The sequence below is a fragment of the Trichoderma virens genome (assembly GCF_000170995.1).
Source record: "Trichoderma virens Gv29-8 chromosome Unknown TRIVIscaffold_86, whole genome shotgun sequence".
In the NCBI taxonomy this organism is placed as follows: domain Eukaryota; kingdom Fungi; phylum Ascomycota; class Sordariomycetes; order Hypocreales; family Hypocreaceae; genus Trichoderma; species Trichoderma virens.
The window spans coordinates 106,121-131,975 of record NW_014013663.1 but is presented as its reverse complement, the minus strand read 5'-3'; the positions used below and the strand labels follow the sequence as shown (position 1 = coordinate 131,975).

The 25,855-nt window shown below is 46.9% G+C and overlaps 8 protein-coding genes across 8 annotated transcripts; 5 read left to right on the top strand and 3 right to left on the bottom strand.

The window, feature by feature from the left end:
* Positions 1 to 762: 762 nt before the first annotated feature.
* On the bottom strand, positions 763 to 2,590 carry TRIVIDRAFT_225618 (uncharacterized protein; the record flags this gene model as incomplete). Its single annotated transcript, XM_014097032.1, has 4 exons — positions 763 to 791; positions 856 to 1,428; positions 1,496 to 1,658; positions 1,727 to 2,590. The coding sequence occupies 4 exons, from the start codon at positions 2,588 to 2,590 to the stop codon at positions 763 to 765; spliced, it is 1,629 nt and encodes a 542-aa protein (XP_013952507.1).
* A 1,857-nt stretch (positions 2,591 to 4,447) lies between these two features.
* Positions 4,448 to 4,789, top strand: TRIVIDRAFT_158403 (uncharacterized protein; the record flags this gene model as incomplete). Its single annotated transcript, XM_014097031.1, has 1 exon — positions 4,448 to 4,789. A coding segment is annotated over one exon (342 nt), but the record flags the coding sequence as incomplete, so codon positions are not given.
* Positions 4,790 to 7,411: 2,622 nt separating this feature from the next.
* On the top strand, positions 7,412 to 8,331 carry TRIVIDRAFT_158896 (uncharacterized protein; the record flags this gene model as incomplete). The annotated part of the gene is made up of 2 exons (XM_014097030.1): positions 7,412 to 7,668; positions 7,749 to 8,331. 2 exons carry the CDS (start codon positions 7,412 to 7,414, stop codon positions 8,329 to 8,331), a joined length of 840 nt encoding a protein of 279 aa, XP_013952505.1.
* Positions 8,332 to 9,477: 1,146 nt separating this feature from the next.
* Positions 9,478 to 11,040, bottom strand: TRIVIDRAFT_68328 (uncharacterized protein; the record flags this gene model as incomplete). Its single annotated transcript, XM_014097029.1, has 1 exon — positions 9,478 to 11,040. The coding sequence occupies one exon, from the start codon at positions 11,038 to 11,040 to the stop codon at positions 9,478 to 9,480; it is 1,563 nt and encodes a 520-aa protein (XP_013952504.1).
* Positions 11,041 to 13,637: 2,597 nt separating this feature from the next.
* Positions 13,638 to 15,120, top strand: TRIVIDRAFT_68327 (uncharacterized protein; the record flags this gene model as incomplete). The annotated part of the gene is made up of 6 exons (XM_014097028.1): positions 13,638 to 13,845; positions 13,918 to 14,050; positions 14,200 to 14,364; positions 14,638 to 14,894; positions 14,958 to 14,977; positions 15,079 to 15,120. 6 exons carry the CDS (start codon positions 13,638 to 13,640, stop codon positions 15,118 to 15,120), a joined length of 825 nt encoding a protein of 274 aa, XP_013952503.1.
* Positions 15,121 to 16,214: 1,094 nt separating this feature from the next.
* Positions 16,215 to 17,699, top strand: TRIVIDRAFT_225614 (uncharacterized protein; the record flags this gene model as incomplete). Its single annotated transcript, XM_014097027.1, has 1 exon — positions 16,215 to 17,699. One exon carries the CDS (start codon positions 16,215 to 16,217, stop codon positions 17,697 to 17,699), a length of 1,485 nt encoding a protein of 494 aa, XP_013952502.1.
* A 2,229-nt stretch (positions 17,700 to 19,928) lies between these two features.
* On the top strand, positions 19,929 to 21,713 carry TRIVIDRAFT_124686 (uncharacterized protein; the record flags this gene model as incomplete). The annotated part of the gene is made up of 2 exons (XM_014097026.2): positions 19,929 to 20,130; positions 20,179 to 21,713. Coding segments are annotated over 2 exons (1,737 nt in total), but the record flags the coding sequence as incomplete, so codon positions are not given.
* Positions 21,714 to 22,509: 796 nt separating this feature from the next.
* Positions 22,510 to 23,426, bottom strand: TRIVIDRAFT_158872 (uncharacterized protein; the record flags this gene model as incomplete). Its single annotated transcript, XM_014097025.1, has 2 exons — positions 22,510 to 22,845; positions 22,980 to 23,426. 2 exons carry the CDS (start codon positions 23,424 to 23,426, stop codon positions 22,510 to 22,512), a joined length of 783 nt encoding a protein of 260 aa, XP_013952500.1.
* Positions 23,427 to 25,855: the final 2,429 nt, after the last annotated feature.

Genomic DNA, 25,855 nt, shown 5'->3' with positions numbered 1-25,855 from the left:
ACGTAGGTATTGAAGTTTTGGAGAACCAGGCAGCAGTATCTTTGTGAGAATCCTCACGTTCCGTGTTGACATTGCTGCTGCTGTGTCTCGTTATCTCTGCTGTTCAACTGTCGGTCAGACTGATTCCGGTGGCTGGCCAGATCCTTGTTTGAATGCCGGCGGGAAAGGATGATCATGTGTCCCAGGGGACTCGTGACAAGCTGTTTTGGGGAAAGGAGAGGCCACGCGGGGGTGCACAGGGCGGGGGAAGGTAATGAAGTGAGGCGAAATGAGGCTGCTTGGTGTTTTGTGTAGAGTGAGGCTGCTACAAGGGCATGGATAGGGAGGAGTTGTTTGAATGCCGTGATGGTTGGTGGTTGGCTACCCGGGAGGTGATGCTGTTTATCGCGGGACTGTCTGCCTAGGTAGGTACATGTGCTCTTATCAGGTACATGTATTCATGATGATGCAGTATGGGTACTCCAACACGTGCGCCGTCATGCTGTAATGAATATGCAAGTATAAATTCGTTGCATGAATTCTCCTGACAATATACCGTGTATATCTGCCTCTGTATGATGGACAACGCTGCTGTATACCTGTAGTCCAAAAACATAACCGCATAAACGCAGCATTCCATGTTCATAGCTCCCCTTATTGTACAGTCCCGTTCTGCCCTGCTCCCTACATCTAGGGCAATATGCATATCCGTTCCATGCTCTCTATAATATAGTCATACAATTAATATTTTTCTAAAATCGATTCGTCGGCGTCGGCCTTGTTCTAGGTGCATTTCGCTGCGGTATCTGACCCTGTTGGCATCACCCGTGTTAGCCAAGATAATGGTGCTCCAGGGAGAAAAGATGATAGACTTACCATGTATCATTTTATCTATTGCCTGGATCACACTGATGACCATGACGGCAACTCCAAATACCACCACAGCCGCGGCCACGTATGTGCGCCAGCTCCTTGTCGTCAACTTGATGTAGCACATGGGCGGCAAGATGTACGCCATGGCCACGGCGCTGGTTGCGCCCACGAGCTCAAAGACAATGCCCAGGTCGCACGTCAACATGCTCAGAGTCGTAGCACCTGCAACCAGTGCCGTGCTGAGTATTATATGCCGCCGGAGATCAAACGGCTGGTCGGGGTAAAAGTACGTAACCATGACCTCGCGGCAGACAAACGCCTCCAGAGGCAGAGTCGTCAGCATGTTGAGGCCAAAGCACAGCCGCGCAACATTGACCATGGAGTTGTCCGACGAAAAGTTGTTGAGCACGTTGCCCAGTGTCTTGTCGCCAAAGGTCAGAAAGCCGCCGAGGGCCATGATCAAGCATGCGAACATGGAGACGCCGGTGGAATAATGTGTGACGCGGGAGAAGTTGTCGATCGTGGGGGTCTTGAGGGAGCCGTAGATGAGGAGAGAGTTGTGGTGACAGACAAATGCTGTGTGTGAATACGTTAGCCATGCAACGTACACGAAGTTGGTTATTGGGATCGAGGATGTTCATACCAAATGATATCACGCCAATGGCTTGGAAAATACCGCTGTTGACTGTCAACAGCGGCGTGCTGAACGAGCCTCGATCTGCCGAGGGAACGAGCACGCCTTGGACCAGAACCGTAACGACAATGACCAGCATGCCGATAAGGGCCAATGTGCTCGCCTTGGCCAGCTGAGTTATACAAGCACCATTAGCAAAGTGTCCTTGTCTCGCAACAAGTAAAAACAAGCAGACCTCACCTTTGCAATGTCCCTGTATAGAGTTAGAGGGTAGCTTATCCCCATGCAAAACACAGCAATGGAAACCCTTCTGTCCGTCAACAGCCCCAGCACCGGCACACTCGCCAGGTCCGTCCATATAGCCGTCAAGACATGCGGGATTGTGTCGCCCACAATGACCCCAAAGGCCACCATGCCGCCAAAGGCAAACACCCACTGCGCAACGCTGATGGCAATGAGTCCCGGCCGCCCAAAGCAGTGCTGCACGGTGCCCTGGAAGCTGCTGGTGCCGCTCAGCTTGCTGTTAATGACGATGAGGCAGATTGTCCAGTCCACCACAATCGTCAACGCAACGAGAAGCAGCGTGCCCGCCAGCAGGCCCGCTTGCCGCATTGCATATGGTTGGCCGATGATGCCGGCACCAATAATGGAATTGGCCATGTTCATAAAGGCCGATTTGAGCCCAGACTTGGGCCGCCGCAGCTCGGCCTCGGCCGCGTTCTCCTCGTCGCCATCGCCCGCATCATCCCACTCTCGGGCCACGGTTACGCTCGGCGCCTCGAGGTCCGTCAGCAGCGGCACGCGGTGTGAGTCGAGGCCGGAGCCGGAGTCGTCGAAATCGAATCGATCGGTCGACGACAGCGACGACGAGGTCGAGGGCCGGCCGTTGGGCCCGTCGCTGAAGTTGAGGATGCGCGGCGTCAGGTCGAACTGGACTCTGCCGGGCGTCCGCGGCGTCTTGACTTCGGGCTCGAAATCGGTGCGCGACGTCTTGAGGACGCTGGTGATGATGCCGAGGTCGCCGCCATTGCGCTCTGGCTCTCGGGCGAGCAGGCCGCGGTCTTCGTCGTGCAGGCTGATCTCGCCGTGGTTCTTCTTGGCCATGGTCATTGTAAGGCGGCGTCTTGCCCGGCCACCATTTTCGCCCCGGACAGCAGCAATTAATAAAGCAAAACGAGAGAAGAGAAAAACACTGTATAATCTCCGCCTGTGCCTGCTAGTCTCTGCGGAAAGAGGCGATGAGCTGAGAAATCCAGCAGAAAACAGCAAAATGTCAAATATCGCGGCGACAGACAGATTCAGGGGCTGCAGGGCCAGAATCGTGTTTGTTGAAATGCGCTGGAGCTGCATGCAATTCAATCATTACGGAGTTTGGAGGTACGCAATGGAAGAGCCCCGAGGAGGACTAGCGTGGCTGACGAGTGATGAAAGTCATTCCCGACTAGGCTAAGCAGCGCCGCGGGTTGGCGGAGCTCAGCACTGGAATTAGTGGACAATAGAGCCCCATAACTCCATAAATAGTCGCATTTTCTAGCTGCACCCGGAATAAAGCTCGTCGTCAGGTAAATTATTGAGAATCAATAGACGGTGGATGGATAAGAAGTAAATTAAATTAAATAATTGGAAAATAATAAATCAACAATAAGTGAAGAGGAGGAATACGGCAAGAGAAACAAAACGTATGCAATTGGAGCATCTCGCACTGTAATTGGGGCGATGGTGATGTGGATTGCAGGGCAAGATAAAATACACTTAAATCTATTGATCTCGACTAACCAGATTGACTACAACTGGGTCAATTACCGAGTTATACTTGTGTTATTCGTCAATGAGTAATGAAAGATGTATAGTCCAAGACATGGCATTATGAGATATTACTACTATCTAGGTAGAGATATGCGAATGACGCCGCTGTCCACGATATTGCAGGGTAGCTCGGCAGTTCTCACAGCAAGGTCCTGGTTTACGGCTGAAAGTGAGATTCCCATTGTCTGTGGACCGAGAACAGTTTATGATACGCGAATACACATATTATTTGAAAAATTACTATCGGGTACATCTCTGGAAAGTCTGGCATCCATAAGATATAATTGAAGAACGTAAAGTTTCGGCATTAGCCACGATTGAGAGGTAGCTTGCATATCGAAACTCGGGAGACGCCTCCATTGGCAATAGGCAAAATTTCCTATTACACCTGGAACATATTAGTAGATTGCTCATTTGGCTTCTGGGTGCAGTTAGAGCTAATTTCTCTAAGAACTTTCTCTGGCTGGTTTTTCTCTATACCACGTCCATTGCCTGGACCACAGAGTAAACTATCCTACCTACCTAGGTATATGGCTTCAAAAAGTAATTACCTATGTACTTTCTCCTGTAGGTTTTTATACAAAACTTCCATATTCTCAGCCTTTAAAAGCCTGCAACACGCCTTATTTACTTTCCTTAGACTGAGCGCATAAACACAAATAGAAAGTATGTCTTCTCAGCCAAAATACTATATAGTCCTCTCCCGTCCACCCCAATTTGCAAACATCTCTTCCCCAAACATCAATTTCAGCTCCAAAACATCACAAGAACTTCTTCTGGAGAACATCTTCAAGTAAATGACGCTATACTAACATCTTCCTTAAAAGTTTACCCTTCAAGTCAAAGATACTACAAGGGTGTCTTGCTCCAAACATCACTCAGTCAGAAAACTGCAAGAACATCTTCCTCTAGGCATCGCCTTTGGGTCAAGGAGACTATTTTATTCAACGAACCTCAGAGCATTTCAGCTGCCCACGTCGTGACAAATCTGGTCTTTCGTCGTACGACACGACGTTTCATGGCGGCTTTTGCCATTGAATGGATCCTCAGACGACTGCCTAATCTTCGCCACTTCACTTATGAATCGTGGCGACGGCTCACACAATTTGGCCAAGGCCTCGTTGACACAGAAATCAGAGACTAATCTCAGACTTTCTCCCAAAGACATTAAAGACTCTCAACTGGTTTGAAGACTTCAACGAAGAAATAATTCGAATCCCCCATGAAGCCAACCCGGCAAATGGGCTTCCATATATCAGGAGTGTAGCCAATGCTGCCAGCTCCAAGCTAGCTCATGAGAGCATCTCACTCGAGCATGTTAGTGGATGTTACTCTATAGACGCGGTGCCATTCTTCAAGGCCGTTCACACTCTTTGGACTTGGCCCAATCTCGCCACGCTCTCACTTACGTGCAGTCCTTTCGCCACGCCCGAGAGGCATGATGAAATAGTAGTTCTTCTAACAAGGATTGGACGGGTTGCACACAGAATGCCCTAACTTGAAATACTCGACATTTGGTATGGAATGAGACATAAAGCCGCGGCGTTTAGGCATCGTGTCACTGAGAGGCTCATCACAATCTCATGGCGAGGCACATGGGAGCTAGATTTGGGAGCTAAAGAGCAGGGAATTATCCTGACTAGGTGGCAGGATCTGGCGTGGGCGCAAGGAAAACGTGGTCTCTACATTGGCACCTATCGATCAGTGGAAAGCAAGGATATTACATCCCACGCAGCAACAGTTCGCCTTCTTAAAATTGGCCAAAACGTCATTCACCCAGCGTCTATGGAAGAGATTTCTAGGGGGACGAAGTATTCTTTTCTTCCTAACATTCGCCCATTGAAGCCTTATTTTTTCGATGGCAATGTTTCCCTTGTCTAAGACCAATTAGAGATCACTGCATGGAGGAAATCTGGGTCACAACGTAATGTTGTTTTTGAGCATTATAATAATATTTTCTCTTTATTATTGCTATGAAAGCTCTATGTCTGAAGGGTGTTCTATCTTTACTGTCACGAAGTTGTATTGAATTGTAATTCTCACTTTCTGGAACATTACGGTGTATTTGGGCCAGCACATAGTTCAGCTGTTTGTCATTAGAATCTCTTTCTTTACTACCTATATAGCAGGCAGCTAGCTATATTGTATCACTGTCTAAAAAAAGCCTCCCGTCGTAACTTATGAGTCTAAATATTCTCATTTGTTTTGACAGTGGCTGTTCAGTACCTAGCTTGGTTATTCGATACTACAGCGACTACGTTTAACGTGCTGAAATAAAATGAGAGGAAGTGCCGTTTGTTTGAATAGCTCTGTGGTATATACTACTATCGCCATCCTCCTCTTGTATGTACATGTATCTATCTATCTACTCAAGGGATTGCAATAAGCACTTACCTAGTGGTATTTCTCTACACTCCACATGCTGATAGGATGCGGGATGTTGGATAGCCAACCGCTCTCCAATGTCATAACATTCGCTGACGGATGGAGTACTTCTGGCGGCAGTTACGTGCATGTAATCTCTTTCAGCACGGAGTGTAGACCTCCACTAAACAACTTTCGCGGCTCATTGAACCCCAAAAATGTTAAATAATATCTCTATTCTATTTTGATAATAGTCCCATAAGATCCCCTTAGTGTTGGAATCAACATCCCGTTGCTCTCTAATGTTGTCCACAATAGGCTACACATTACAAGACTCCGCCTCCACAACTCAACGATTGACTTTTCTCATGGGCATGCTGAGGTCGAGTGTTGACTAACATCATGTTGTGGAGGCGGAGTCTGTAAGCCACGGTAACCGCCGACGACCAGATGCATTTACCAAACGTCACACACAAAAGTGCTTGCGTCAAAAGCTGCCAGTGACGGAGGCAACCCATGTGTGGGACCGGGCGGGTAAGGCTAGAGATGCACATATCCGCGACTCGGGGGAGATTTGCATGCTGACGGCATATTCCATGCAGGCGCTGATTTATCAGGAAACACACCGTCCGGGAGACACCGTCCGGGGATGCGGGCTTCGCTTTCCGATGATATACTGTACGGCTTGTTTTTCCCCTCCGAAACATACTTTGTCATCCGTAATCAGCCTACTAGGTACATGGAGATACGAGTACATGTAATCACTCGAATTGGAATTACGAATACGTCTCAGTGAGTAGCGCGGAAACTCTTGGTATTCCCGCAAGAATCCTTGCAATCCTTTCCGCAACAGGCGGATGGTACAATCCGGCGTAGCCACAGGGACAAGACCCAGCTAAGACCAGAAGAGCCACATTGGCGAAGAAAAAAAAGGCAAAAAATGCTGAAGAACTTGATTACGGATCCTCCCTGGCACGGAATAGGCAGAAATGGGTAACTCGGCCCACTCGGACCTAGGGCTGTGTCTTTCTCTATCTGCGAGTACTGTACAGTATGAGTATGAGTATGACTCTAATCACTAAGCCAGCCAATAGCCGGCGGGCGTGGATTGTGTTTAGTCCAAGGTTTTGGTTTTGTCTGCGATGGCGTTGCCATTGGCGTGAACAGGCCGGAACTAGCACAGAGTCGTTAGTCTACTCACAATCACAACGCCCGAGCACGGAGCAAATCTAGATTTGCAAAGTCCCTGCCCCTCCCGTCTGCACGTTTGCTCTCCACACATTGCAAGCATCCCTCGTGATCATCAGCACCGGCATATGCTGTTGTTCGTGCTCGTGCTCGTGCTTTGTCCTTACCAACTCTAGTATACCGGAGACGTTGCGGCCCGCAAGCTGACGAGCCGAGAACCGGCATCACGGAGCCTTCCTGAGACGGCCAAGTTACAAGTACATGGAGCTGCTACATAATAAGCGTCGTCTGTCGTCTCCCTCTTCGGCTGTGGCCGACCTTGCTCTCGCTTCTCCCATTTCTTCTCTCTCTGCCTCTCCCTCTGTCTCTGTCTCTGTCTCTGTCTCTCTCTCCAACCAAGTTCAACACCACAACCACAACCACAGCCTCAATCACATCCACAACAAAGTCCATAGCCGTCCGCTGAATCCGGCAGCCATGGGTGGCATCTCAGCAGACGCATTTGCGTCGTCTCCTCCACGACCGACGAATCTCCCGACAGGCACGCCGACTCCCCCTCCCGAGCCCATGTCAGAACCGTATCACGGCTATTCTTTCCCCCACAACCGACTGAAGCGCCGCTTGACGCACCCGAACAAGACGCCACTGGTTCTGGTGTCGTGCGGCAGCTTCTCGCCGCCGACTTCTCTGCACATGTCCATGTTTTCCGTCGCCGAGAGTTACGCGGAGCGCACCGGCTTCGAGCTGGTCGGCAGCTACATGAGTCCGTGCAGCGATACGTACGGCAAAAGTTCTCTGGTCCCTGCTCACCATCGCATTAACATGTAAGTCGAGCCAACCCCTCTTTGGAAGACGAAAGAACCCTGAGGTCCAGTCTTACTAATGCCCTTTTGTCGCAACACAGGTGCCGTTTAGCCATTGAGCAGACAAACAGCAACGCCATGATCGACGACTGGGAGACTCTGCGCCGCGACGAGGCCGGCCGCCCGGTTTACACGCGCACTGCCGACGTCCTCAAGCGACTGGACGAGCAGCTCAACGACGTCCTGGGCGGCATCCAGACCCTGGACGGCACGTTTGTAAGAGCAAGGGTCATGCTTCTTATCGGAGCCGACTTAGCCCTTACCATGAGCGACCCCAAGGTGTGGGCGCCCGCCGACATTGACGTGCTCCTGGGCTACTATGGCGCCTTTATCGTTGAGCGACCAGCTCTGTGTGCTACCCAGGACGCTATCCAGCCTTTGAAGAAGTATCACGACAACATCATGGTTGTCCCGTCTTTTCAGAATGACGTCTCATCGACCAAGGCGCGGGCCCAGATCCGGAATGGCGAAGTCGCACAAGATCTGCCGCGATCCGTCTACGACTACATCAAGCTGCACCATCTGTACCAGAGTGCGCCCTCCAAGGACCGGCATGTGGACAAGAATGGGAAGCCAGACCTGGAAATGGTCTCACCCCGTTTGCCTGTCGCTTCACACAGATGACACTGGTGAAACCCTGAGAAACCATGTTTGCTATGAAACGCAGGAAACTGGGAGTTTCAAGGCAATATGCCCCTTCATTTGTGTGCTCAGTGGAGCAAATTCTTGAGGAGTTTGTCCACCTAGGCCATGTACCAACTTCATCAGCGCCAGCCCTTCTTCTTTCGCGAAAGATGAGCGATATAGATGCTAGATCGTAGTGTCTCATTTTGTCTCTCTCTTTTTCTTTTCTTTTTTCTTTGTTTTTTTTTTGGGTTACGGAGTTTTTTTCCCCCTCTTCTTTTGATATCACGCGAGCATTGTTTAGCTGCATGTACGCTCTTTGCTCTGCCATGTATCTGGTGCCGCAACCCTCTATCATCTAGGGGACTGGCCGCCTCTCCAGCATCTATTAAGATGGGAAATGTTCTTTATATGGGCTGTCTGGGATTAGAACTAGGCTCAATAATGCAGTTGATGGAACTGGGCTTGGATAATCACTTTGACACGATGGCGGCCAAGTCCGCCACGAAGGAATCACGCGACAGGGTTTGATGATTAGAACGAGTCTTGACACAATCTCTGGGAAAGAAGCGATAAACGGACCGGGCGAAGGCTACTGTGATAGAGTTTTTGGGACGGGCATTTTGATGATTTTTAGAAGTTTGTACGCCCTGTTTCTTACCATGGAATTGGTTTCATGTCGGGCGTTGAGCATCTTACGTGCTCTGCATACGTGTACTATGTACATTTCTACCTACTCGTACGCTCATTTCAGAAACTCCGGGCAAATGGAAAAATGGCCCGGATGAACGGACAGTTCAAGCAGCTCTTGGATTCCTTGCTGCTTTTTACCCTCCTTCCTTTTCTCCCTTCTGCCTGTCCCATTAAAGGCCAAAAGCCGTGAAACTCGTAATAAATCGAATTGCGTTCCATGTCGCCGGATTAGTGATGTGGAACGTAATGTTGGCGCTGTGTGGGTTTCAGGATGTCGTGTCGTGACTGTTTGCGGACATGTCTCGGTTTTCGGTGTCCTTTAGCAGCTTTGTTTAGGGTAGCTGGGAGGTTGTCATAGCGATATCGCATTGTTTTAGTCATGGTATGGGTAATACGGAGCACTTGTGGACAGTATTGATGGATATTAGAGAAAGTAAAGAGTAGAGATTGATTCTACATAAAAATCTGTCCATTCATCATGTTGCCGTATGTTATAGGATGAACAACTGTTGTTCGTGTACGAAGTAACGACAAAATAGTTCCATCCCACCCCATACCATCATCTCCTTTTAACTGAATTAGACTCTCTTCATGCTCGAATAGTTTGGCACCGTGGACATTTGCGGCTCTCTTCCACATGGATATGACATTGGGCGAGAACTCCCACTCCCACGTGCTGTCCCACCACAAGATGCTGCCCGTGCTATCGTGAACGTATGTGAAAATACCACCATGATTCCTCGACACATAATATAATTCCATGATTTCCAATTTGGGCATATGGCGCGCGGCTCGGGCAGCTGCTATCAGCAGAGAAGGGATTTCGTCCTTCCTTTCCGGCGTGATGACGGCGGATGTCAAGACTAGTGAAGTGAGATTAAGCCATCCCAGCTTCCAATGTGGCCGGCTGATCTGCGGAGTCCTGAAGTCGGAGAAGAAATCAACAGCGTCAATAATGAAGGACATTGAGATCACCTCCGGTTCTTTGTCTTGGCTAATGTCCGCTAAAAGTCGACCCAGAGAGCCGCCATTGTCATTCACCCGTATTAGATATGTCCCATCAACGTAAAGGCTAGGGCTATCTTCAAACATCTGTAATCGTCTGATGGACGAAGGAATTTTGGTTATGATTTCTCTTGCAGCCTCAAAATTGTCGCGGCTGAAAGGCTGGAGAGCACGAGGCTCATAGGTTAAGAATTCAAGGTTGGGGAGAGAGTTCATAATGAGTTTGATATAGTTGGTAAAGAAGCTGATATGCATTTGTCGTCGCATTGCAAGGTCTGTTATTAATCCCACCGTGGGAAGCCGTACCGGCAGTAAAGCGAGATGGCTTTGAGGGTCGTAGAACTCTCGCAATTCGGATTGCTGCCTTCTCTCATGATCTGTTAATGTGCGTCTGTTGCTGGGCGTCTTCTCATAGATGGCGTTTAAGGTTTCGCTGTCTATCGTAAGGTCTACGTCTTTGAGCTCGTCTGGAATTGTATCTTTCATGGAATAGTCAGGGTCCGCGGCTGAGAATGCTGTTAATTCTAGCGCAATGCCTGGTTGGCCAGCCACTCTCTCTGGCCACTCTGACAGAATCTGGAAGAGTTGAAATATTGTCGCGCGGAAGCGCAGTGTATCCATTTCGTGGCGGAATTTGATGGGCGTTACGCCGGGCTGGACTGATCTCTCGAACCGAAGCCATATATGTTGAACAAACAGCTGTCGTGACCCGGTAATCATGGCTTCTAACTCGTTAAGACGCTCTATGGATAGCGTCAGACGCCGGAAGATGTATGGTTCGAAGTAGTCGTACCACTCCTTGCAGACTGATGCGTACACGGACGCTTTCGCCTTTCCGCTCTGTATAGAATCTTCCAGGTATTCCGGAACCATTTCTCTTAGTTCTAATGGCATGATTTCCCAGGAGGCGTGCGAAGATAGCTGCTGCTCTTGCTCTTTCTCGGGCTTCCGACTCGGATATGAACGACCTCGACCTCGACCTCGACCTCGACTCCGCCCACGACGCGCCATTTTCTCTTAGATAGATGTAAAAATAAGAACAATTGATAGTTGAAATGAATGTTCAATGACTCGATTCAATTCAGGAACAGAGCTAGATGGCTAAATGCATGTGTAGATGATAGAAAATAAAGAGTTGGCGTGAATGCCTATGTTGGTTGGTTGACATTCTACACGTGATTCGGAACTTTATTCTCTGTATATACACATAAATACAAGTACCTAAAATACGGAGTTAATGTATGGAGAAGAGATACTTTTTGAGTCAGAATGTCTTACAGGGAGAATTGATTCCCTTAGCAAGGATATATATTTCACTGCACTTTCAAATACATGCCCGTGCAAACATGCACCTATTTTGTATCAGGGTATGCACGGTTCTAATATCACCCAATATCCTGTGATTAATATTGTATTTATTTTAATTGGACAGCTAGCGGTGAAGTTAATGTAACTTGAGCAACCCACTCAAGTACACGGGTATAACCACGTATTCCGTACAGGATGTGTGGCAGAATTGATGGAATTGACATTGGATACCTAGATGACTGGATACAAATTGATCAGCATGCTAAAGCCATAGCTGATTTTCTCCTGAATCTAGGAATAGATGTTTGAATAATATTTTATCTGAATACCAGCTGAAAAATTAAGCAACTCCCCGCTGTATCATGTACCCAAGCTGATGTGTCACATTCCCTTATTTTATGGGTCGTTGAAGACCACATGAGCTGCATGTCTTTCTGAAACGTAATATTATTTTCTTCTACATGTAGTCGCAAACATTCTCCTGGTTACAGTTTAATACAATATGCTCAACTTATTGCCTATCAGACAATACATCTACCCAACATGAACACGATGATGAATTGGACTTTGATAATAACTCGACTATTTTGATGCATGACAACTGCGAATGGATTGATGATATTTCAAGCGTTTTTACAAATTTTAAGGCAGACTTTTTGCACATTTTGAGTTTGGTCTTGAACCTTGATAAGCGGTCATACTTTCTGTGCTTTTGCCAGTAGTGTGGCCTGAATCTCCAAGGTTTAGTTTGGTCGGCTGTTGTCGATTGAATTGAGCTATGGATTGATTCAGGATTTTGAACTAAAGGCTAGAGCAGGGTCTTTTATCGAACTAGCTGTTAAAGCATTGAACCTCTCATCTTGATATTAAATTCAACCTCTATACTGAAAGGCCGTAGTGCTACATTTACACACTCTTTGCTTAAATATCTCTTGGTTCACAAGCCTGGGTAAGCCAAGGCTGGCTCATTAAATGGAAGGAGTAGCAGCCCCTCGATAACGTCGAATACCTTGAGAATCAAGGGAGCCATAAGAGATTTATGGGGGAGGATCTGATTTTGGCCGCGGAATAATTTCTTCCAGGCACAGCATCCAGCCACTAATATGATCTCTAGTCACTTCACGGTCGTATCATTGAGAGTGCTGTTAAGAATCAACGATAAACTCTCTCGCTTGTTTATTGCCGCTATCTTCGCATTCGAGCGCTTGTATCTTGGACGGTGAACAAATTAGGAATATGACACCTCATGTTGAATCTGGTTGTGTTTGTTTCAGGGTCGTGTTGATACTCTGTTTTCCAATAAAGATTCATCCTTCTCAACTGGATTACTGGATTAGTGGATTTCTCCCTACATATCCAATCCTTGTTCATAGGTTTCCATATATAACTGGCGACAGTGATTCTCTCTGGATATATGCCGGGATCATTAAGGGAACTTTCAACAAGCTTACTGAGTTGGCGGTAGTAACTCAGTGTTTCGCATTTGTGCAAGTTGAAATACTACACGCAAAAACTGATGGATGTCACGAGTTCTGTGGTTGCATTGGGTATCGTAACATTTCCGTTTCCTGCTGCAAACCCAGTTTCTGAACTCATCAAAATATATCAACCCCATCAATCTCTAATTTAATCACATAAAGCCTTATAAGTTGGCTAGCTTATTAGATAAGGTTAATGCAGTCCTCGGCCTCGTCCTCGTCCTTGTCCTCAGCCTTATTAACGGCAGCAACAATCGATGCAAGCCGTGCCGTAAATACCCTCCTTCCTCCTTGCGATTGCAAACTCGGTGTTTTTACAATGTCTTTTAATAACTACGTAATACGTTAGATGATTGTACTGTACAGGTAATTGGGTGTTGGCTGCCAGCAGGTGCCGTAAGCAGCGCGGGCACGGGCCGTATCTGTGCGAACGGGATTTTTTTTTAAATCTGCGCAAATAAAAGAACTCAAAATCATGCCGTGCCACCCTTGGACTCCCATGATTTTAATCTTCATGTTGTTCGAGTCCTCCCAGGCCCGACTTTTGGATGTCATTTCATTCCCAATATCTTATTCTCAACACAACACCCTCCTCGATTCGTTTTCATGGCTTCCAGTCAGGATGGGGAGCAAGACCCCCTTCTACAAACAACTCATCATGTCGACAATGCAAGAGAGCCTGCGGTTAGCAATGCTCCTATATCGCGTCTGGGTATCATTGTTCGATGTCTTCTGTTGCTCGCATTTGTGTGTATTGGAAAGACACTCATCATGAGACCAATAAACCAGATACAAGAAGAGATTTTATGTCACAAGCCCAACATGAACGACAAAAATGCTTTAGACAACTCCACGTGTGGACAAGGCGAATTGTCCCTGCTTCGAAGCTGGATAGCCGCTTTCGAAAGTATCATGAATCTCTTAACTGCTGCGCCGTTTGGTATGGCGGCTGATATATATGGACGTAAACGAACACTCCAGTTGGCCATTACAGGTACCATCTTGGCGCAGACATTTGACGCGGTTATTTGTGCGTAGATATAAATCACGATATATTCGAATACGTTTAACTGACTGACTGACTGACCTTATCACACCGCAGGTCGTTTCCCAGAAACGTTCCCAATCCACTTGATGGCGTTGAAGGGACTTTGGGCTCTCTTAGGAGGTGGTAGCACCGTTATTTCGGCCATGATATTCACCATAGCAAGTGATATCAGTCTGGATACGCAAAGGTAAGGTGAAAATATTTTCCTCATTTACTTTTCGCGCAAATTATTAACATCCTTGGCTGGTCAACTACGTTCTTTTATCTTACGGGTGCTGCAATATCGAGTGAACTGCTCTCCTACCCGGTATTGCTGGCTCTTACATACGCAAACAGCTGGATTTCCATATACGCCGGGTTTGGGTGCCTAGTTGTGTCGTTCTTGATCACGCTCTCCTTGCCAGAGACTCGCGTACCAGACCTCAGGAGTGGTGGCCTAATGATGGCATCCGAGACACGAATCCCTTCGTCTTCTAACTTTCAACTCACGCCGTTCCTAACGTCAGTGGCCGGGTTAACCCATCGTGCTTTTACCGAGAATAAGCAGCTAGGCATGCTTATAGTATTCTGTGCATTCACTACGATGGGCAGCAATGTACCGCTCCTCGTTACCCAGCAATCTTTACAGCAACCCAGCTCCGCAGATATACCAGTTAGTTTATATATTTTACAAGTATCTTCCATCGCTGACCACCTAATATAGATATTTATGTCGATATTTTGGTCTAATATTTTAAAGGTCGTTTGGTTAACTATAATACTACCGCTGACTAGCCGCTTCCTGGTCAAGAAACTACGCTTTAGCCCGCTGAGAAAGGATGTACTTATCTCACGGGCTAGTATTATAGCTCTTGTGGCCGGATCTTTGGGGATAGTAATTACAAAACAAGCCCAGTTAACAGTCGCAGCTATCTACGTCTATGCTCTTGGATGTGGCTATAACCCAGCTATGTATAGCCTCCTTGGCCTTCTGTCTGGGGGCCATCACATTGGCATATTATATGCAAATATTGGCGCAATGCAAAGCATAGGTACCTTTATAGCTGGCCTAATATTTGGGGTCTCGGTTAAAATTATGCTATTTATTTTCACAGCTATGTTCCTGGCTGCTGTTGTGGGTACCTTGTTTTATTTAAAGTTGGAAGAGACAGAGGAAGGGGAACCAATTTGGATCGATCTGGATTATCTTGAATCGCATAGCAATTAGCAAAATAGCTCTTCGGTATTAGGCTAGAGTTGGAAAATTTCATGGTTTAGTTGGAATCCTATAGCTCTGGCTTTGGAGTCTTGGGATATAAACATGAAGGAAAAAAATATTGCACTTATGATAAGTGTTTAGCTTTTAATAATTAGTTTAGGGAGAAGTGTTAAATATCTATAATATAATTTATTTATAAGACTCAGCACATTGTAGAATTAGCCAATTATACTATTATATATTATATACATATCTTATAGCAGCTAGTTCTTACATACCCCTAGGACACACACTTCTAACAATGCGGACAATGTCGATATCAGGCAACCTACTAGCTGAACAACTAAGGTGACAGCTCCGTTTAATAATAGGCGGGAGACTAAACGGTTGGAAGATAATACACTCAAGAGAAGTGCTTGACAGGACCCCGAATTTTCCACTACCTATGGTCGTATGTGATGGTTTTCACGATGAATTTAACTTATAAGGAACAATTTTGGGAAATCTTGAGAGGGTCAACTCAAGGACAGCATTTACAGCAGCGCTTCTTGTAAGTCAGTCTGAATTAAGCGGGATGCCATAAATTTGCAAATATTGTTATTCTTGCTTTATTTTGCGCCTTGACGATGATGTCTTGCTTGCACTAAATGGTGGATATCCATTCTTCTGGAGTTTATCTGGAGCTCACACGATTGCTATTGGTTGGAATTTATTAATAAGGCAACAACAGACCTACTGCGTGAGTAACAATACTAGCCAAGCCAGCCTGTTTTTTATCCATAATGCCTTGATATTGTTTGTCTAAAAAAGCAAAGGATAAGAGGCGGAAGCTTCTGGGAGCTTCAGCTGTCATTTAAAAATGTGCTTTATGTATGTGAATAAAGAAGGGCGGGTTTCTATGAAGGACGTTGTAGTGTAAGGAGTATCGGTGCGTGATTGGCTGGCATGTTCTAAAGCGTGAACTATTACCCCTTTTGGCGGCTTTGAACTTTAGGCTGTAGATTCATGTATCTGGCAGAGATAGAATGTCCCAGTCGTGATTCGTGATCTCGTCTAAGCTTTGAAGAGTGAGTCTCACAAAGCATGGCATGGAACCAAACACCTGAAAATATCGCTAATCACAACTGTCTTCGATGCTGGTATTAGGCAATCCATGGACGATTCGCAATTTGCAGACGTGAGCACCCTACTTGTCACAGCGGATAATCCAGCGCGCGGTGATTTTCTGGGTCTGGATCACAGACGATGTGTCGCTCTACACAATTACCTGGTTCGCTACGCTTGGACCGCTGAAGGAGGCTCGCTCGCTAGTCTGAATGGCAACAATAAGACATTCTTCACCACCTACGGAGCTGCGGCGGAGGCTCTTCGCGAACGACTCGACCCCTCATTGGCAGCTTTTCTTCACGCTGCTCTATTGCCTCCTGATGGGCTTGATGATCTTGATCCAGCTCCATTCTTCTATTTCGTTGCCGGATTCTGTGAGCCTGGCGAATTTTTTGCCCGAGAAGCGGCCGACCTGTTCGACGAGCCAGTCGACAGCCTGATCTGCTTGTATTATCCTAACATTGGCCAGGGCGGAGAAGGAGGTGGCGGCCTGCTCTACCATCAAGGTTATCATCTTGCTGCTGTCTTGATGCATATGGACGACTACGACTATGTGCTGCCTGTTGAGGCGCATCGAGAGCTGTGGCACCCTCTCGAGACCGTGCTCTCCAACTGGATCCAGTTGATTCATCTCGGCAAGGCCCAGGTTACGGCTTCACCTAGAGATACCCCGGGCCTGTATGGCAGCGAAAAGATCGGGCCATGGGAGTGGCGGCCGTATAGCGAAGCCCAAGTTGCAGCTTGTATCGACGCGTGGGATCGACTGTGCGAGGCCATCGAGACACGTATATCACTAGTTAGCGGTAGTAACAACAACAGCACCGCCGCCACTAATGCTGTCAATCCAGAACCACTGCTCGATCCTGAAATCTTGGATGCAGCTTCATTGCCCAATCCCTGCTTTGCGCGCTCTTTTCTGACGCACGCACGTCGGCCTCTTTTCCACAGCATTGCTCCAGGTCTTGTTCTACCACCTTCAGACGCGGCTGGGTTCGTGGCAGTCCAGCCCTTCACTGGATTGCCTCGTGCCCATCACACCATACCACCAGTATGTCTCTTTCCTGCTGCAGAAGGCGAGCCTGAGGTTGTCCTGACGCTATCATCAAACCCCTTTTGCAATGACTTCCGTGCAACCACTGCCGATTCACCCGTGCCGTCCCGAGTGGGCGCCGGTGTCTACAGCCAGTCCGTCGATAGGGATGCATGCCATGACTATGCCGAGGAGGGATTTTGGTTACTACTGCCGTACAGCTTCAAGAGTGATTGGGATGCAGCTGAGGGCGCGCGGAAAAGCGACGGGTCGTTAATTGCTAGGGACAGATTGGCAGATCTGTTCCAGCATGGATACAAACCTTTTGGTGGTGACTATTACCGTCCTCAGCGGCTGGAGCGTTTGTTCGACTGCTGGTGCAAACTCGTTGATCAAGGCATATGGTCTGTTGGGCCACAAGGGGTACAAGGCGCCATTGATACATTCACGGAGGCTGGAACAGCTCGTTGGAAGGATTATCTCATCTCTCCTACGTGGTAATAGCATTGAACTCGCGACATGCAAGGGCTTTCTGGCAGTTTCGTTCCCAGATCTCTCAGTATCATCTACATACCGATTTTCGGACTGTCAGATGTTGCTTCTTGTAAGCTTCTGACTCTGATAGCATGTGTGTATTATCATGCATACTGTTTGTGGCATGGATGTAGCTATGATAGCATCAAATTGGAATGCCCGCACAAAGCTGAATGGGGGAACTCGTCCATACTTTTTCTGTCACCAAATGCTCGCCAGACTCACGATGCCAATAATACTGGCATCTCCAAAGGCACCATGACAAGGTCCTTCCGCATCTCACCTCTAGACGAGCCATATCAAAGTTATCCCCTTGCTTCATGCTGCCATGATCCGGTAATCGACTGTCGCTTATCATCCATTGTCGGCTTCATAGTTGTACATACCCGATAGGTCTTTCATATATGCGCGACATTATACCCACGGAAATGGTTAAAGATGGTGACCGGAGGCGATGTGCTAGAGCACACACAAACTGCAAGCGGTGCAAGATGGATGATAGCAATGTCGACACTGTATAGATAGGGAAGTGCTCTCAGAGTAAGCCTTTGTCTTACACGCTATTCTCCTTTTGTAGCTTCAACGCTGCCAAGTTCCCTGTCAGAGTTATTACGTAGATCCGATCGATGTTACGAGCCGCGGTGTCAGTTTCCTCGCAAAGGTGAATGAATCGATACATGCTAGTAAAGGGCCATCTTTTCCCTCCAAATTAAAGTCGAGTGCCGCACTCATGTCGTTTTCACTCTTTTTGGCCTTATAGGGTGCCATATCATATGTGCATAGACAAATGCGTGGCCGTATAAGTTCACCAATAAGATTGTTCGGCTCTCGGAGTTGTCAAAATCGTTTCTGTATTATAGCTGAGCTTCAACGGGCTTATTTGTCCTGCATTAGATCGATACTATTGGAATGCCTGACTGAAGTATCAAATGTTTGTTTTATTGTATTTTATTGAACTTTCTATATCCAGTCAGAGAATGAAAGTTGTTGAATCTACTGTCTCACGGTCCAAGCCATATACAGGCTTACAGCTACTCTTCCCATGGCGCTACGCTTATTTAGGCAGTGCTTACAGTAGCCCCATGCATACCAACCACAACCACAACCTCAGACAATTAAAAGAGAAGAGCAGAAAAGATATCGCCAAAAGCAAAAAAAAGAAAAACATACAACAGCCGGTGTTCGCCAATGGTCACCCACTTGACTACTAATCTGCCGGTTAGTGGCTTGTCTATGGGGGAGCAGACGGGACCCCGAATTCTCCACTACCTATGGTCGTATGTGCTTAGACTGGTGAGCAATGTGGATTATATCTGGAGTTGAGAGATGTGGTTCCTGTGCCGCCTTTGAAGCCCCAAAACGGCATCTAAGCCAAATCTGGATACCATGAACAAATGTTCCGTTCGTATCAAAAGTTTCGTTGAGAAACTGAACCAGTCCAAAACCGAATGAGTCTCAACTGGACTGGTGGCGACTGTCTCCAGTCCAGTCTCCGGCTTCCTATCAGCAGCTGTTGGCGTAGTGGTCTCTGATCATAAATAACCTCGTTGTCCTCGGGTATAATGAGGCTGCACTCGCAGCAAAGAACGAGCTCAGAATCTCGGCCGGATCCGCAAACTGGACTGGAATCAGGTCCTCGAGCGCTGCTCTAACCTTGATCCATTTCTGCTTTTTCAGGCGAGTTGCATCACAGCCTTGAGAAATGAGTTACGACCTAGACAGGTCCAATATGGTAGGCCGGCTCAACATGGGTAATACAGGGGCCGCAGCTGACGTGAGAAATTTTAGATGCTCGCTAGGAGTGCGCTTCTTAGACTCTAAGAAATGCCAACAGTTATAGAAATGCCGAGGCTAAGCAAGCCGATATAAAGAAACCCTGGCTTGAAATAAATTTCCGACCTCAGACCTCTTTTTGGAAGGTTGCTGACACGAGCCTTGGTTAGCAGGCATGTTTGTACGGAGTACTGTAGCATTTTAAGCATACTCTCAAATGCAGGGTCGTATTTATACAATTGAGTGGAGTGCCAAATTCTGCAGATCTATGGTAATGGTATCATTTCTCTATAAAAGAGCCTCGTCGCTACCAAACTTGACTGTTAAAAGTACCACCATCATAGCTTGTCAATTACTATCTTCAGTTTCACTTTCAACATGCGATCTACCAATTGCGTCGCTGCTGCTGTGGTCCTTTTCGGCTCTGCTTTGGCTGCTCCCACAACCAACCCAGCTTGCATCCCTCAGCTTGATCCCAACCCCAAAGCTCGTGCCGCTGCTGTCTCTGCTCGTCGTAACGGCTTCATCTACGGCCCGTCCCTCACCGGCGAGGCCGCCCCCTTCCCTAATGGCACACTTGGCAATGCTCGTACCCAGGCCGACTACGATGCATGGAGCCAGGACCGTGCCATCATTGATGAGCTGATTGCTCTCGACGTCCAGTCTCTCCAAGGAGCTATTCAAACCGTAACGGCCACACTTTCATCATACTGGAAGATGGAATTAAGTACTAACTTCACATTGCAGAACGGCGGCCTCAACAGTTGGCAAGACTACGAAAAAATTCTCTATGATGGCCAGCTCAATAATACAAACCCTCGAGGTACCGCTCCCGGTATCATTTCCAATGCGACCCAAGATCTACTTTTCTCCATGGAACGCCTGAGCGAGCATCCCCATGCCGTCCGTCGCGTTATGGCCCACGAGCCCCTTCCTTTTCCATTAGACGATGTCATAACGAGTAAGATTGTCGGTTCTGGAAATACGCTTGAGTCTCTTCAGGCTAGCAACCGCCTTTTCATTGTCGACCACTCCTATCAGGCCAAGTACGACGTTGCTACTGTCGTCAAGCGTTTCCCCGTCGCTTGCAGCGCCTACTTCTACATCGACCCAGAGTCTGGCAACTTTTTGCCTTTGGCCATTCGCACCAATGTTGACGCCGACCTGATTTACACTCCTCTCGACTCCGCTAATGACTGGTTACTGGCAAAGATGATGTTTAACGCCAATGACATGTTCCACGCGCAAATGCTGCACCTTGTTGTGTCGCACGACGTCACCGAATCTGTTCACCAAGCTGCTCTTCACACTCTCAGTGAGAACCACCCCATAATGATTCTTCTCGAGCGCCTCATGGTGCAAGCCTATTCTTCTCGTATCGTTGGAGAAGAGCTTTGCTTCAACCCTGGCGGCCACTGGGATCAGCTCATGGTTTTTAATCAGTTTGGCTGCCGTCAATTTGTTACTGACAGCTGGCCCGTTGACGGTCGGTACCAGAGCGGATATCTGGAAAACAACTTGAGAGCCCGTGGTCTGATTGATGCTAATGGAAAATCCGTCTTTAACTCTTTCCCCTTCTACGACGACGCCAAGCGCATCCGTGACAACTACCACATCTTCTTCAAATCTTTTGTCAACTCGTACTATAAAAGCGAGAATGACCTCTCTGGCGACTTTGAGGTTCACAACTGGTTCAACGAGGCCAGCACAATGGCCAAGGCTCAGGACTTTCCCCAGGAGAAGAATCTAAGCAAGAAAGTTCTCATCGATGTCCTCACCCACTTCGCATATGCTACCTCAGTCTCGCACCACAGCGTCAACGGGGGCGCTCCTATCGCCTCCGGTGCCCTGCCATTCCACATTCCCGCCATTTACACTGCTATCCCGAAGGAGAAGGGCGTCAAAGACCTCATGCCGTATCTGCCAGACCCTGCCACCGCTGTTCATTACCTAGGATTTATGGCTTCGTTTAATCGCCCATTCTATGGCAGCGACGGACGGACACTTAAGGATGCTTTTGATGCCACTACTGTGCAGCGTTTAAACCAGGACACAAAACGTGCTTCTAAGGCCTTGCTGGACAGTATGCAAAAGCTCAGCCAACAGATCCGCAGCCGTGCGTTCGACAGCCAGGGATTGAGTCAGAATATGCCTTTCATTTACAGGACTCTGGATCCTGCTTACATTCCCTTCTTCTGTGCCGTCTAGAGCGAAGGTAAATATTTTCCTTGGGTTTATGCCAAGATCTATCTCTGACTTTATGCAGACGTAAATGAAAACTTCCGAAAATAGAAAACCCACTGTGATCTAATGTGTAACTTTACTTTGTTCTGCAGGAAAAGACTAAGGTTAAAAGGCAATTACTTTGGAACGGGTTTCTCGAATACATCCGCTGCTGTGCAGGGGACACAGGTCCTTTTTAGATAAGTGCTTTTGCGCACATGTCATGCGTTATACCTGCCCTACGCCTGGCCCAATCTTAATATTAGTAAAGATACAAGTATAATAATCTACATATTATGCAAGTTTTAATCTTATGATGATAGAGGCTTTGCCCAGCACATTGGGACTTAGTATAGTACGCTTATTTATATGTTTATAAGGTTACATATATTATAGGCATACTCAACACTCTGTGCTCCTCCTAGCAGCTAATCATTATAGTCTTAGCTTGCCATGCCCGTAAATGTCAGTAGGCACGAATCCAATACCACCGATGTCGCCGCCGTGTGTAAAACGGTCGGTGTAATCACCGTTTTTTAAGTTGGATTAGGTGACTTAATAGTGATAAATTTCTTAGCGCGGGGTTCATTGTCCTCCAAAAACGGAACCATGTGATCCTAATCTGGAGTCTCGGGAGGCAAAAAATGGAAGGCATCACACTTAAGAGAAGTGCTTAACGGGACCCCGAATTCTCCACTACCTATGGTAGTATGTGCTAGGACACTGCTAACTCAAATTCATATTCCAGCTCGCAATACAACGACCCAAAGCTTGAAGTGGTTCATACTCGGTGACCAAAATTCTTCCAAAGCCACCAACCGCTGCCTGCCAAACAAGTCCCTGCCAAGACGTAGTACAGCCAGATGGTGAGGGAGCGTTTTACCATGTTCAGAAATATTTGTTCAGCGTTTTCGGCATCATTAGCTTTAGGGAACGGCTCGTTTGGGATAGGGCAGTCGAGAATCTTGCATAATGGCGCCCATCCGTCCTCCAGTCGTACAATATGAAGTCGATCCTTGGGGACACTGTCAATTACTGATTGCATATGGCGTTCCATTGATTCTAAGTCGTTGTCAGTATAAACTCTTTGTGTTCGAAAGAAAGCTAATGTTGCAGTCTTACCGGGGTTTGGGATCTTGCCAGGGGTTGGATTGTAGGACTCTCGTTCCCTATAATAAGTTAGCACTCTCAATACCCATGTCTGTGAATACCTAGAACTCAGTCGTACATCGCAGCCATGCCGTCGATAACGCCTATGCTCCATCTCCAACCAGGAACTGGCCAGAATAGCATAGATAAAAATTTGGTCTGTGCATTACTCGCGACAGCCCCCATACTCCTCCACCAGGTTTTTGGATCTCTCTTTACATAAACCACCTGCGCATCGGGATACAACTCGCACAGTTCAGGCACGAAACTGAAAAAGGGAATGTCGCTTGTAACAACAAACCCCTCTGTAAGCTCTTTCAACAGTTGTAGCACGCGGGGCTTGTCGTGTCGATACTTGTAGAGCTCGTAACATTTCCTGTTATACTCGTCTTCACGAGCTAGCCCATGGGACCCTCCATGGAGGCCCTGGCCGTTGAGCAGCTTCTCACAAGCAAGGACGAGTGTGGTTGTGCCCGTTCGAGGATAACCGGCGCCAATGACCTTGACTCTCCGGCTACGATCGACTGGTTTTGAACCATTGGCGCCCATTTTCAATGGCTCAGGTAGTCAGGGCCTTGGAAGATTTGCAATTAAATATAGAGGTTATATTGATAATCAAGACGTGAGGGTCAATATGCTATGGCAGTTGGATAGCAGTTAAATATAAGCATGAAGAGCAGTGGTAATCGACCACGATTGTGCGCTCTTGCCTACTCTTTAAATCAATGGAACAGCACCCCCCGCTTATGAGGCTCCCTAGGGGTAGACAGAAAACAACGGTGCCATTTCCCATACCAATTATAGTGCTAGACTGGAGGTGTATTCTTTCCACCACAAGTCCGCTTAAACGTACATGTAGCTTCCCTCTCTGATCTGACTGTATCACGAAACACTATGAGTGGCAAGGAATCGGCAACACTTGACGAACTAAGGTTTAAAACCCGACTAAACAACTTTAAGGTGAGCGTTACACGCCTTTTGTAAGAACTAGAAGTAGTAGAAACCTACAAGCAGGTAAACTTCCGGTTTGTGGGTGCCTGAATGCCCAAAGAGGCATTTGCACAGAAAGAAAGAACCTATCACAAGAGTTGGTGAGGAACGCAAACCTTTTTGCTGACTGATGATCTCATTTCGCAAACAATGCCTTGCTTCTCCATCACCGGATTTCCGCTCCAACGTTAACGGTCCAACCATCATCGACAACTGCCTGCTGAAAATCTATTTCACAGCAATTATAGAGAAGCCTCCCATACGTAAATCTTGAGACTCCTCCTATTTGTACCGTAACGAAATCCTATTTGAACCGTAGTGGCCTGTGTCACAAGCTACAGTAGTGGGAAATCGGTCGGCCTTCTAACCATTAGCTGGGACAAAATCGTTGGGAAATGCCCTGAAATAGTTGACAAATGCCCTAAACCCTTCTGTAGTAGTAAGCTACTTATCCTGAAGCATCTATTTTAGGAAATGAAATCGTTTGAGATATTGAAATCATTTGAAAAGTGAGCTGATTGATAGGTAGAATGCAGCATTTTCCTTATAGGGGCTTTTAGCGGGCACAGCGCTATAGCTCGCGGCATACAGCACTGTAGCTCGCAGCACAGCGCGCGATTGATCTGATTGATAAAGCGAAAAAGCAGGAATGACAGCACTTCTTGCAATAGATAGATAGTTTAGTGGTCTAGATTAATAAAAAGCATTTGACTGATCTTTGTTTAATTCCCATTTCCGGCGCGCTTTTCCTGTGATATTTGATTAATTCCATTAATCAATAATCGTGCAATCAATCATTAAGTAACATACGGAGTATACGTAGAGCGTTCTATCCACTAAATCCACTATAAGCTACAGCGGCTGGTTGTGATTTGCGTTTTTCCGAGTAGCTATAAAGCGCCTGGATCGTGGCAAATAGAGAAATACCAGATGCAGGGCTAGTGAGGATGCTGAGAAGATACCTATAAAGAGGCACTGTATATATCCACTGCTTAATAGTAGCGGATATTGGCTAAGAGTAAAGAAAATATATACACTTGACTGTCTATGATTATCCTATTTCTCTCTTAAGATAGACACTTCCATGGTTTTTGAGGGATTGATCCATAACTAGCAACTGTTGTTGCACTGGGAGAAACAGCCCTGCTGTTTAATTGATGAGATAACATCAGTAAGTTTTCCTATCCACTTTAATACAGGGTACATACAGAATTTCCTGTGCAAATCCTCTCGGCGAGGTACTGAGCATAACCCTGGCCCTCCCAGTAACTTATGCAACTATACCACCCATCCCAGCAAGTGCTGCAGCAAGTGCCATCCCCCGCAGAGACAGCAGGCACAGCGGCCAAGAGGATAGGTATAATAGCAGTAAAAAACTTCATATTGGAGGTGGTAAAATAAAACAAATAAAGCTTTCAACGTTAGGTCGTAGTTGATTTTCTTGAGTCTTTGATTTTGCTGCCTCAAATGCAAAGAGAGTGCGGAACTATTTATAATTGCGAAAACAAGCAAGCTGCTCCTCATATAAGCAATTACGGATGAATAAATCTAACTCTTGTAGAGGGTATCAGCCTGTGGAGCCTAGGGCCGGATTGTAATTGATACTCGCTCGGATTCCGATCCAAAGCCGAAGGAAATATTGACTAGTAGTAATACGATGAAAGCATGGGATAATAGGCGAGCAGTAATATGATGGAAGCATCAGATAATGGGCAAGCAGTAAGACGATGAAGGCATGGGTTAGTGGGCTAGTAGTAATACGATGATGGTATGTGGATAAGGACAATGTCCAGGATTGCAATAACCTAACTATTAAAGTTAGTGTATTTAAGGTTATCTTACGGAATATTCCGCAATGTTACTGTAATTCTTAGTCGCGGGGCGCTGGTTAAAACATTAGACTTAAGGAGAGATTGCGTAAATAACTGCCGCCGAGGGGAATGTAAAATACACGTAGAAAGAAAAGAACAAGAGTATACAAAAGTATT